General features: G+C 46.2%; 1 protein-coding gene across 2 annotated transcripts in view; it reads right to left on the bottom strand.

The window, feature by feature from the left end:
• Nucleotides 1–13,786, bottom strand: part of dlt (codanin-1 like protein dlt) — a 150,464-nt gene that overhangs the window by 110,788 nt on the left and 25,890 nt on the right. For both annotated transcript variants that reach the window (XM_069324547.1, XM_069324548.1), the window contains exons 8-11: nt 13,378–13,562; nt 6,712–7,103; nt 6,438–6,586; nt 2,494–2,652 (exon numbers count right to left, since the gene is read on the bottom strand). In XM_069324547.1, coding sequence (XP_069180648.1) covers nt 2,494–2,652; nt 6,438–6,586; nt 6,712–7,103; nt 13,378–13,562 — 885 coding nt within the window. The remainder of the gene's footprint in view (nt 1–2,493; nt 2,653–6,437; nt 6,587–6,711; nt 7,104–13,377; nt 13,563–13,786) is intronic.

The following is a 13,786-nucleotide window of genomic DNA, read 5'->3' on the forward strand; positions in this document are numbered from 1 at the left end:
TTAACACACCTGCAGCAGTGTGAGGGTTAACGCGCCTGGAGCAGTGCGAGGGTTAACATGCCTGCAGCAGTGCGAGAGTTAACACGACTGGAGCAGTGTGAGGGTTAACACGACTGGAGCAGTGTGAGGGTTAACACGCCTGGAGCAGTGCGAGGGTTAACACGCCTGGAGCAGTGCGAGAGTTAACACGACTGGAGCAGTGCGAGGGTTAACACGCCTGGAGCAGTGCGAGGGTTAACACGCCTGGAGCAGTGCGAGGGTTAACATGCCTGCAGCAGTGCGAGAGTTAACACGACTGGAGCAGTGTGAGGGTTAACACGACTGGAGCAGTGTGAGGGTTAACACGCCTGGAGCAGTGCGAGGGTTAACACGCCTGGAGCAGTGCGAGAGTTAACACGACTGGAGCAGTGCGAGGGTTAACACGCCTGGAGCAGTGCGAGGGTTAACACGCCTGGAGCAGTGCGAGGGTTAACACGACTGGAGCAGTGTGAGGGTTAACACGCCTGGAGCAGTGTGAGGGTTAACACGCCTGGAGCAGTGTAAGGGTTAACACGACTGGAGCAGTGCGAGGGTTAACACGACTGGAGAAGTGCGAGGGTTAACACGACTGGAGCAGTGTGAGGGTTAACACGCCTGCAGCAGTGCGAGGGTTAACACGCCCGGAGCAGTGTGACGGTTAACACGACTGCAGCAGTGCGAGGGTTAACACGCCTGGAGCAGTGTGAGGGTTAACACGCCTGCAGTAGTGCGAGGGTTAACACGACTGGAGCAGTGCGCGGGTTAACACAACTGGAGCAGTGTGAGGGTTATGGAGGTATAAAGATGATACAGTACTGGCTATGCATTAACCCTTAACATGCTCGGGGTCTAATATCCTGTCATCCCCACAGGCGCATGTCATTTTGAAAAAAAAAAAATATTTTTTCTTCCTACCCTGTTAATTTGTGTTCACTGATCACGGGAAAAATAATAAAAAAATCGTAAGTGGCATATATTGCCTGCTATAGGGCGGGGAAGTCTGGCAAATTATAGGCGCTGACTCAGCGTGCGTCCCAGGCGGTCTGTTGCTCGCAAGCTATCAGGCCGGAGTTGCCACAGAGAGATAATTACCTAATTATTTCAATGTCTCTGATTGATTTTTCATAGTTTTTTTGCTGTAATATTATTCAATAGTGTGTAGTTTGATATATTTATATAATAAAATGAGTGAATCATTGCTGTACTCAAAAATATGGTGTACATATTGTTGATTCAATTATGTTCATCAATCAGTGAACAAATACTTTGTCGGTTATTACACTATAAGCACAGGTTATATATAAGTATCTGCATGTTTTGTTCACTATAACGAACCACTAAGTAGCTATTATGAGTCAAAAAGTAATGAGGAGTGACCGCCGTGTACCAGCCAGCCACTCCCGCCCTCCCTCCAGTCATCTGACTCACCCACCTTCTCCTCCCACAATACTGTTTTTTCTATAATTCACTATATACAGACGTTATATATAAGTATCTACATGTTTTGTTCACCATAACTGTACATCTAAGCTTGTATGGTGAGTAAAGGCACAAAGACGTAGGACCTCACACAGTCAACTGATGGCTGCCGCCCACAAGGCCAGACGCACTAATATTTCTCCTCCAACAATACTGTGTGGTGTTATTACGCTATATACACACATTATATATAAATACCTACCCGTTTTATTCACCATACTTGTACAAAAACTGGTATGGTGCCCAAAGACCATCGTGGTAACCAGTAAACAACACCGTCGTCTGCACGACGGTGTTGAGGGCGGTGGCGTCGTGCAGACGACGCCACCGCCCTCACCAAAATGGCGGCTCCCAACCTTCTCTTGCTGTTTATACCCTCTATACGCACGTTATATATAAGTATCAACATTTGTGTTCACCATAGCGAACCACTAAGCTGGTATGGTGAGTGCAGTCAATAAAAGGTGGCCACACATAGTCAGAAGACATCGCCACCACCCTCCCTCCCACAGCATTACTCCTCCCTTCATGGCGCACAGCACTAAATATCACCACAATCCTGCTATTATCAGAACCCTGGTCAGTTTTATCACAGTCAGGGGTATTCTGTAATAATATCATCGCTACATAATAGCATGAACAAGTATATTTTGGCATTTTTAGGCGATGCTGTGGTCACAAGCTGAACAGCAGTGCTGTTAGCTCATGCTGCGTGCGTCAAGCTTGGTTGCTCACTCAATACTGAGGCCAATAACACCCGAGAGTTTGGCCCACGATTTAAAAAAAAAATGGCGTCTGTTTACAAGAGCCCTGATGAAGGTGTGGTGAACCCCCGTGTATCCGCGGGCCGTTTAAATCTTGCGTAGTACTCCAACACATCATATGACGTGATGTGCAGTTGACTGAAACAACGTCTAACACGTCATATGACGTGATGCACACTTTAAGGGTTAACCAGTATAAAGGTAAGTACATAAATATTGTAACATCAATTACCTGGAGCTGCAGCTGTGATTGAGTCGAAGATGTTCTGTCACAGGCAGAAAGTGGAGTTATTTTCCGATAACTATTTGCATTGTTGCAGCTCACGCCCAGCCAGTAATCACTCAACAAATTCTTCAGTTCACTTATAAATGGACAGCAGATTGTAATCATCTGAAATAGATCATATTCTAAATGTTATTTAGTAAAAAGAAACGGGTACAGAACAGTTTGTCAATAATCAAAAGAATTAAATTATTCGCTTCAAAAAACAAACAAAATTCAGGTTTTCCGTTGAAAGACTATAAGCCTTTCACACAGTACCCCATAAAAGGCTGTTACAAAAGTTGGAGCAACAGGCAGGAGTAAAAGGCAAGGTGCTCCAGTGGATAAGGGAGTATTTAAGCAACAGGAAACAGTGAGTAACTGTTAGGGGGGGAAACATCAGAGTGGCAAGATTTCACCAGCGGAATCCCACAGGGCTCAGTACTTGGACCCATCCTGTTTGATATATGTAAACAATCTTCCAGAGGGAATAGACTCATTCCTCACAATGTATGCCGATTATGCAAAAATTGTGAGAAGAATCAAGACAGATGAAGACAGAGACTACAGGACGACCTGGACAAACTGGAGGAATGGTCTAGAAAATAGCTACTAAAGTTCAACTCAGGAAAGTGTAAAGTAAGGAAATTAGGCGAAGGGAGCAGGAGGCTGAGCACAAGGTACCATCTGGGAGGTGAAATCCTGCAAGAGTCAAATAGAGGCAAAGATCTAGGGGTTGACATCACACCGAACCTGTCCCCAGAAGCCCACACCAAAAGGATATCATCAGCGGCATATGCTAGATTGGAACATAGGAACTGTCTTTAGAAACGTGTGAAAGGAATCATTCAGGACCCTTTATACCTCTTATGTCAAACCTATCCAGGAGAATACAGCTCCAGCCATACAGTCCACACCTAGCTAAACACAAGACAATGTTAGAGAAGATTTAGAGGTATGCCACCAGACTATTCTCAAAACTGAGAAGTATGAGCTACAAGGAAAGGCTACAGGGAGGCTAAACTTCACATCCCTGGAAGTTTACTCACCCACTCTCACCCCCCCCCCAACCCTCGCCCACTCTCACCCCCCCAACACTCGCCCACTCTCACCCCCCCCCCAACACTCGCCCACTCTCACCCCCCCCCCAACACTCGCCCACTCTCACCCCCCCCAACACTCGCCCACTCTCACCCCGCCCAACACTCGCCCACTCTCACCCCCCCCCCAACACTCGCCCACTCTCACCCCCCCCCAACACTCGCCCACTCTCACCCCCCCCCAACACTCGCCCACTCTCACCCCCCCCAACACTCGCCCACTCTCACCCCCCCCCAACACTCGCCCACTCTCACCCCCCCCAACACTCGCCCACTCTCACCCCCCCCCAACACTCGCCCACTCTCACCCCCCCCTCAACACTCGCCCACTCTCACCCCCCCCTCAACACTCGCCCACTCTCACCCCCCCCCCCCAACACTCGCCCACTCTCACCCCCCCCAACACTCGCCCACTCTCACCCCCCCCCCAACACTCGCCCACTCTCACCCCCCCCAACACTCGCCCACTCTCACCCCCCCCAACACTCGCCCACTCTCACCCCCCAACACTCGCCCACTCTCACCCCCCCTCAACACTCGCCCACTCTCACCCCCCCCTCAACACTCGCCCACTCTCACCCCCCCCTCAACACTCGCCCACTCTCACCCCCCCCCAACACTCGCCCACACTCACCCCCCCCCCAACACTCGCCCACTCTCACCCCCCCCAACACTCGCCCACTTTCACCCCCCCAACACTCGCCCACTCTCACCCCCCCCTCAACACTCTCCCACTCTCACCCCTCCCAACACTCGCCCACTCTCACCCCCCCCCCCCGCAACACTCGCCCATTCTCACCCCCTCAACACTCGCCCACTCTCACCCCCCCAACACTCGCCCACTCTCACCCCCACCCCAACACTCGCCCACTCTTACCCCCTTCCCCCAACACTCGCCCACTCTCACCCCCTTCCCCCAACACTCGCCCACTCTCACCCCCTTCCCCCAACACTCGCCCACTCTCACCCCCTTCCCCCAACACTCGCCCACTCTCACCCCCTTCCCCCAACACTCGCCCACTCTCACCCCCTTCCCCCAACACTCGCCCACTCTCACCCCCTTCCCCCAACACTCGCCCACTCTCACCCCCTTCCCCCAACACTCGCCCACTCTCACCCCCTTCCCCCAACACTCGCCCACTCTCACCCCCTTCCCCCAACACTCGCCCACACTCACCCCCCCCAACACTCGCCCACTCTCACCCCCACCCCAACACTCGCCCACTCTCACCACCACCCCAACACTCGCCCACTCTCACCACCCCCCCAACACTCGCCCACTCTCACCACCCCCCCAACACTCGCCCACTCTCACCCCCACCCCAACACTCGCCCACTCTCATCCCCCAACACTCACCCACACTATAATCGAGCCACAGAGATATTACAGGAAAGAGATGGTTGGGTTGACTGCATCTATCTGGACCTAAAAAAGGCTTTCGACAGAGTTCCACATAAGAGGTTGTTCTGGAAACTGGAAAATATTGGAGGGGTGACAGGTAAGCTTCTATCATGGATGATAAATTTTCTGACTGATAGAAAAATGAGGGCAGTAATCAGAGGCAATGTATCGGAATGGAGAAATGTCACAAGTGGAGTACCACAGGGTTCAGTTCTTGCACCAGTGATGTTTATTGTCTACATAAATGATCTACCAGTTGGTATACAGAATTATATGAACATGTTTGCTGATGATGCTAAGATAATAGGAAGGATAAGAAATTTAGATGACTGTCATGCCCTTCAAGAAGACCTGGACAAAATAAGTATATGGAGCACCACTTGGCAAATGGAATTTAATGTTAATAAATGTCATGTTATGGAATGTGGAATAGGAGAACATAGACCCCACACAACCTATATATTATGTGAGAAATCTTTAAAGAATTCTGATAAAGAAAGAGATCTAGGAGTGGTTCTAGATAGAAAACTATCACCTGAGGACCACAAAGAATATTGTGCAAGGAGCCTATGCAATGCTTTCTAACTTCAGAATTGCATTTAAATACATGGATGGCGATATACTAAAGAAATTGTTCATGACTTTTGTTAGGCCAAAGCTAGAATATGCAGCTGTTGTGTGGTGCCCATATCTTAAGAAGCACATCAACAAACTGGAAAAGGTGCAAAGACATGCTACTAAGTGGCTCCCAGAACTGAAGGGCAAGAGCTACGAGGAGAGGTTAGAAGCATTAAATATGCCAAAACTAGAAGACAGAAGAAAAAGAGGTGATATGATCACTACGTACAAAATAGTAACAGGAATTGATAAAATCGACAGGGAAGACTTCCTGAGACCTGGAACTTCAAGAACAAGAGGTCATAGATTTAAACTAGCTAAACACAGATGCCGAAGAAATATAAGAAAATTCACCTTCGCAAATAGAGTGGTAGACGGTTGGAACAAGTTAAGTGAGAAGGTGGTGGAGGCCAAGACCGTCAGTAGTTTCAAAGCGTTATATGACAAAGAGTGCTGGGAAGACGGGACACCACGAGCGTAGCTCTCATCCTGTAACTACACTTAGGTAATTACTTAGGTAATTACACTCACCCCCCCCAACACTCGCCCACTCTCACCCCCCAACACTCACCCCCACTCACTCCCCCCAACACTCGCCCACTCTCACCCCCCCCCCCCAACACTCACCCACTCTCACCCACAATCGCTCGCTTTCAAAATAAACAACTGATTATTTTGAACGATTCTTCAAACATAAGTTATGAGCCATATAAGAAAACGTAATTTTGAAGCCTCATCACGGCCCTTGTAGATTTATTCAAACTATTTAGTATCACATTGTCTGGTATTATTACCTGATGGTCAACAAAATCTATTGTATCTAGACGATACATGCGTCGGTCCACAATGTGGGTGTCGGTTGCTTTCTGGGGCGTCACCAGCGGACTCTCCAGCATGCTCACCAACAAGAACTTGGAGGGAGTTTTAGCTGGTGACAATGGTCCTGCAGGGAAGGGAAAACGTTTGTGTGTGAAGAAGTATTTAAGCAGCTTTTGCACTGCAGTACTGTTGCATTTTAAGATATTTTTAGAGAAAAATAATCAAGAGAGCACATATTAAAGATGTTACCTTGTAATAATTGTTTTGAAGGCGTTTTTGCGAGCGCTTGTGCCGTGCCTTTTATAGGGGAAAGACATCTAACGGGAGACGTCTCCCTCTGTCTAGATTTTGCATCAACCAGCATACTTTTGTTCAGCTCTTTATGAGAGGGAATTAACAGCATCCTTAAACAAGGAAGGCACAGGTACTTGTAATTGTCATTAAGAACTTGTAGAGTTTTGCTATACTCCATATGATCAATATCTGCTTCTCCCACATCAACAAAGAACAACCCATCGGGGAAGTTTGGCAGATCAAATAGCCAGCCAAGGAGTAGCTTCAAAAGAAGACTATTTAAAGGTGAGAAACTTCTCACCGGGACCTGAGAAGCACAGCTTGGACACCCAGCAGAGTTCTCTGGTCTGGAAACGGTAAAAAATGCTTAGTTGTATCAGACAATTTAAATTTATTCCTATTTTGATATACAGTATTAGATATTAAATCTACACTATGTATATAATGCATTCAAGTGCACAATGAAATAATGAGAACTTCATACATGTGAGAAATTATTGAAGCCGTACAATGGGATCAAACTCCAGTGTCCAGTTGGTAGTGCAAATGCCTGAGGAGCAGGGCTGTGGAGTCTGAGTATTGGAGTCAAGAGTCTGAAGCAGTTCTTGAGTTATTAGAATCGGTAAAAATGTACCAATTCTGACTGCTAATAAATTTAAACTAATATTTATATAACATTTCCTATTTCACAGATAATAATTTGATGTATTTTTCAGGTTATATTATCAGGATATTTACTGTATTACATTAGGAGGGGTACCGATCAGTGCAGGGAGCAGGCGACGCTCGGCCACCTTACCAGAAAGAGCCTGCAGAAAGTCAGTTTAAGAACAGCTGGACAGTCCACAGAAAACCAAGCCATAAAACTGCCAAACATCTCTGCAAACGATTCACACAGAACAAAAAATTCACGCTGGCCAACTTGAAACTCATTAGTACAATTATCACTACCAGGTGGCCTAGCCCCAACCCTCCGTTCTGGAGCTGCTGATGAACCCAACAACGAACCAACAAACCTGGAGGGGAAGTGAATCACGGAGCCACCAAAAATCAACGAGTTCCAGAAGGTGGAGTTTCTGGAGGCATCCAGTAGCTTCCTGAAACTAACCACAGAGAACAAAAACAACACTTACCAGGAAGGAAGAGACGGGAGGCACTAGGACAACGAAGAGAAACCAGGCCAGGAGATATGGTCCAAAGCAACACACTGCCAATTGGGACCATTAACACTGACCAAATACCTGAGCCACCAGAACCCTGTAAGAACGCCAAAACCTCCGAGCCCAAATATCAGTCCAGGACACGTCAGAAGACGACTGCAGCCAAAGCCGCTATTTATGAACTTCATGGGCCCCAAGGGTAGACTTAATGACACTGCAGACAATCTGAGAAATGTGAGCCTTGGAACAGAGAACCAAGGAAACGGTGGGATCAACAAACAAAGCATCCACCAAGACAGAATCAGTGGCTCATAGATAGCTGTGAAGAGCCACCACTAAACAACAAATGATGCACCCAAGGCCAAATCAACGAAGCAGCCTTCACCTCGGACTCCTCTGGAAGCCTGCCAAATCATTCGTCACATGCAGAAAAGAAAGAGAAGGCTGCAAATGAATAAACCACCCACCAGATACAAAGGAACAGAACCCCACCTCCAGAGAAGAGCCTGAATCTTCTGAACCCTACAGACAGAAGTGGGCGCTAACAAGAATACTTTATTTAAAAAAAAAAAATGAACTGAAGGGGAAAACCGGAAACCAAGGCGAGGCAAGAAAAACAAACCCTGTCAAGAGACCAGAACAGCTCATAAGAAGCATGAGCAGGCCAGAAGTGAAAAATGCATTAGACAACTAGAGAAATTGTAGCATGGAGGTGTCGACACCGAATAAAAGCAACAGTGGCTCCACCAATACCAAACGATGAGGCAACAGTATTAATCATGAGATACCAATCAAGAAATAACAACAACAAAAAGGATAGAACACACCTGACCGATCTGTCGAAAACTGAAAAGTCGAAGAATATACAAATAGAGGCGAAACAAGTGCCAGGCAACTTTTTACTGCCACTGCCAGGAAATATGCAGAAACCCTGAGCAAGAACCAGACTTCCACGACATGTAGTTCTGTGACATCAAGCAGAGGAGGAACCCTCCTCGGGAAACAACGGCCTGGGAATGAGACCCACATGACGACCTACTCTCAACCACCAGCAGGCGAGGTCCCCACCCGACCAGACTGCCTCCAAAAGGGAACAGAACCCCAAGAATCTAGCATTTGATCAATTGAATAGCATGAAAAAGTCACTATGGAATCAACCTGTGGCAACAGCATCCCCAGAAAAAGAGTAGAGGTGTAATGGAGAGGCAGCCAAACTGTCGGAATCTATAGAACATGCCAACTCAGCCCATCGACACACAAGGCAGGCTGCATAAAATGTTGCCACCAACTCTTGAAGGAGAGAGGCATTCATCTTCAGCAAGGCTGCCAAGGCCAGAACTGCAGGACACAATGCTTCTGCACCCAAAGAGGATCCCAGTAATGCCACATCTGCATGGAGTTGCTCAGAAAGCCCCCTCCACAAGGGCTCAGACATGCAAGACCACTGGCAAGTGAAAACATGCCCTGTGGTCTTCTGTAATAAAGGCCCCAGGCAGCACAGGAAATACACATGGAGTTGCCACTTGTCAACATTCTCGGGAAATGCTGGAGCAGTCAGCCAGCTCAAGACTGGAGCAAAACAAGCACCACCCAGGAACACCTGCAAGATGGAGCTAACCACCCACCAATCAGGTATGCAGGTTCAACACAACCCCTGACAAGCCCCCAAGGAAAAGAAAAGGTTGTCAGCCAGCCAAGATGACCCTAAGACCTCATACTGCAATCATTAAGCCCAGGCAGATCTATACTAAAAAGAGGCCAGGTCCATCATGGAAAAAGGTCTGCATTCTGTGGGAGATACCGAAGCAACTCCACGCAGACCACAGACGGCCCAGTATAGGAAGACCGAAACCTCTAGAAATACGACGATTTTGAAATGCTAAATGGGACCTAAGTCCAAACCTGAGGGAGAGCAGGCGAGTGATCCAACACATACATGGAGGGAGGACATGAATTATCCCCTTGCAGCAAACGATCCTCCACGGAGGGGAACGAAAGTCCTTAAATGGCTGAAAGGCCCCCATGGGCACTCCTCAGGCTCAGAAGCTGCCACGAAAGTTTTGAGGCAGAGCCAAAGTCCTCGCCCAACATCTGAGATAGGAAGGTGTCTGCACCACCACTGGAGAAGGACAAGTTACACCCTGAGCTAAACCCTGACAACTCCAAAACCCTCAAATGCTCAAGTGGGAGTGGGAGGGGGGGTAGACCAGAAGCAGGGTAAATCACATCCACAGGGTGAAGAAAGAGGAGGTGAAGAAAGAGGAGGTGAAGACGGGAGTCCAGCTGGAGGCCAACAGCACCTAAAGTTCTGGGTTCCCCAAACACCTAACATGAACAAACCTCGCTTGCAAAGCGCCAGCTGCTTGAAAAGCCTCCAATTGGGAAGTGGAATCTGTAAGAGCAGAGACCTAGCAATAACAAACCTCACAGGACTGGGTCATAGGTGTCACCGACCCAACAAGCAGCATGGCAGGGGCAGAATGAATGATCATTGTCTGACAGCAAAGACAATGAGCACACCTCAAACTTTGACTTGGCGAAAGTAGGCTCAACGGGCCAATCCACAATGGGCACGTCAAAGACCCGCTGTGGATTCCCAGGGTCAGAAGGTGATTAAGCAGACACCATACAGACTGCAGTCACTTGCTGGAAGAAGTCACCAACCACAGCCAGACAAACTAGACTACAATGGATGACCACGGCGTACTGTATAAACAAGCACACAAACTCCATTATGCCTCACCACAAACCAAACAAGGCCTTCAGCCAAGAGGCCAAACAGAAATCAGAGATCCGTGATTAGCCCAAGATGAGACACTACAAGTGGCTAGGCCTCTCAGGGACAAACTTGCAAACACACCAGAGAAAGTAACTGTGCAAGGACAACATTTGTGAGTACTCAAGGAAGAAAACTCTGAGCTCATGAAGCCCAAAATGCAGCAAGAGCCAAGCCCACACAACAAGCCAGAATGAAAACAAACATGAAGCAAATACTAAAATACAGAAACAATATACAAAGCAAATTACTGTGGCAGGACAACAAATTCCAAGGCTAGTGGACACTTACCGTGAAACAGAAGGCATGCCCACAATCTGATGAACTACAACACTAGAGGCAGTGTAATCCATCCTATCATTTTTCTAGCTGATGCTAATTAGCTTTGTTATGTTCATTAAATGTTGTCATCAGTCATCATTATTCCCAGATCTTTAACATGCTGCTTTCCTACTGTGGTCAGATTTTATTGCATTTTATAGCTCCTATTTTATTTAAGGTCTTCATATTTACTATATCCAAGTACACTGTATCTGGAATTTATCACTTAAAAATCATGTCATTTTCTGCTGCTCAGTCAAATACTTTATATCTGCTTCTAGTTTATCAATGTCTTCAACAGAAGTAATGTTCATGCTGATTTTCGTGTCGTCTGCAAAAGATGATAGGAAGGTGCTGTTACCTGGTGGTGATAATCAGTAATTTAAGCAGTCTCCGTGGTGTAGTGGTAAGACACTCGCCTGGCGTTCCGCGAGCGCTATGTCATGGGTTCTTATCCTGGCCGGGGAGGATTTACTGGGCGCAAATCCTTAACTGTAGCCTCTATTTAACGCAACAGTAAAATGTGTACTTGGATGAAAAAACTATTCTTTGCGGCAGGGGATCGTATTCCAGGGACCTGCCCGAAACGCTACGTGTACTAGTGGCTGTACAAGAATGTAACAACTCTTGTATATATCTATAAAAAAAAAAAAAAAAGTACTGTACTAACAAGTTTTGAGTTAAAATGAATCCCTTGTTCTGCATGCATTGTTTGCAGAGTTGTTTAGCAAGTTTGAGGTTTTGTTTTCTGTGAAGCCTGCAGTTGTCTGTAAAGCTTCGTTGACTATCTGGAGGCTGTTTCTAGTGTAGTAACAGATTGTCACCCACTCCCTGCACCTTTGTAAAAGGTAAGGCCAGGTTCTAGGTCTAGTCCCCAGTACACCAAACAACTTCCACGACTGATGTGACCACGTAATGTGGAAATATTTCGGCAAGATGGCTTCAGGGAGCTGCCAGTAGGGAAGGGAAGGAGGGACACATCCAGAAAAAGTGCCAACATAGTCAGGTGTTTCTGAACACTTTATACTAACACCAGATGGGAAACGTGTCCAAGTTATTGTGAAAAAGCGTGCAAAGAAAAAACTTGTAGTTTTAGCCGTTGTGATAAATATGCACCTGGAAGAGCATCAAATTTAAGAGACACTTGTAGCATTTTCATCGTGAAGTGTGAGAAGCCTTGAGTGAGAAACATTGCAATAAAAACATTCCATCTACTTCAGGGGTAAACAGATCAGAAGTCTACTGGAAGACGAACACAACTACCAACATTCTTTACATCTGACACAGTTCCTGTAACAATGATGCCAGACAACTTAACAAATCACATCATTAAAAATGGCAGTGAAAAACAGTACCTCTCTCCTTTTTGTTCACATCCAGCCATTTTAGGCTTAAACAGAGATATGGCTCAAAATTCTTGGCATTTCTTTGTAGAAAGAAAGTATAAGGCAATTGATAATTGTGAAGAACGTTGAAAAAGTTTGAAGGAACATTTTGTCTTTATTAAAATGGATGCATGCACAAGTCACAGTGTCAATTCACAGAGAGTAATCACACTAACGTGACTGCATCGATGAGATAATCCGTAGGAGCAGGGATGAGGGTTCGAACCTATGCGGTGGGTGTTCCCACACACACACTTTTAGCGACTAGACAACGACATGGTAACAAGGATTGCAACCTGGAGTACTTCTGAACACACAAGGATTGTTTGTCTCAAATAACTGTATTTAATTGAGTAATGACAACATTTCTACAGGAAAACAGGAACTATAAAGTAACAATTTGCATAAACAGTTCCAAGCACTGCCTGAAACACCAGAACCACTGGATGAAGCTAGGAGCACTGGTAATTCAGACTCGTCTGCTTCAAGTTCAAGTGAAAATTTAAACCTTTGAAGCCAATTTGGACAAAATGGAATGTTCAAAAGTACAGCAACGCAAGCTTAAGCTGCTGTTTTAGATTCAGCTACTCGGAACAAAAAGTTCCAAGCAGCATGGGGCAATAGTGAGCCCATCATACTCACCTGGCATAGGAGATGTGCGGGGACCTTCAGGGAGTGAGGTGGTGGTGGCGGTCAAGATTAAGTCACATGCTTTCAATCAACATAGGAAATAAACAATTAGTACTGTATATTTATTATTCCCTATATTGATAAATCAATTGAGGAGTCAGAGTAGGAGGCACCATAAGCTTTGTCCACGTCAAAGTTGAAGGCTTTATGTACCGACTCCACAGCCCTGCTGAGGAGTTCCAAGAACCGGGTTTAATCTCATCATACGGTTTCAGTATGTTTGTACACTTAAGTCCTCATAACCATTCACTTGTAAAACTATTGCATTTACGCCTTTTAATACTCTTACCTCACAACATAGAGAAGCTTGAATATAGCTATAAGTGTGACGACTACTGTGAGATAGTGTCGGGAATGTAAGGCCACAGGATCAACCATACTGAGCAACTCCACCACCCATGTTACAGCAACCACCAGCTGACCAGATACGGCACTCTCTCTTAACGCAGCACACACATTTAACGCAGGACATACCTAGTAAAGACAATATTAATTATCATTATCTAACAGTACACAAAGTGTTGACAAGGTCTGCCAATGGTACACATAAAAATTTAATGAAATGAGCAAATTAAAACGTTAAAATACATCGTGGTAATAAAAGTCTTGTGATAGCCGAAAAGTCACTCTGCTGATGTAAAAAAATTTATACAGTACAGTATTGACAATCTCTATAGCAAACAATATATATTCAGAGG

This window comes from Procambarus clarkii, chromosome 14 (assembly GCF_040958095.1).
Source record: "Procambarus clarkii isolate CNS0578487 chromosome 14, FALCON_Pclarkii_2.0, whole genome shotgun sequence".
Classification (NCBI taxonomy): Eukaryota; Metazoa; Arthropoda; class Malacostraca; order Decapoda; family Cambaridae; genus Procambarus; species Procambarus clarkii.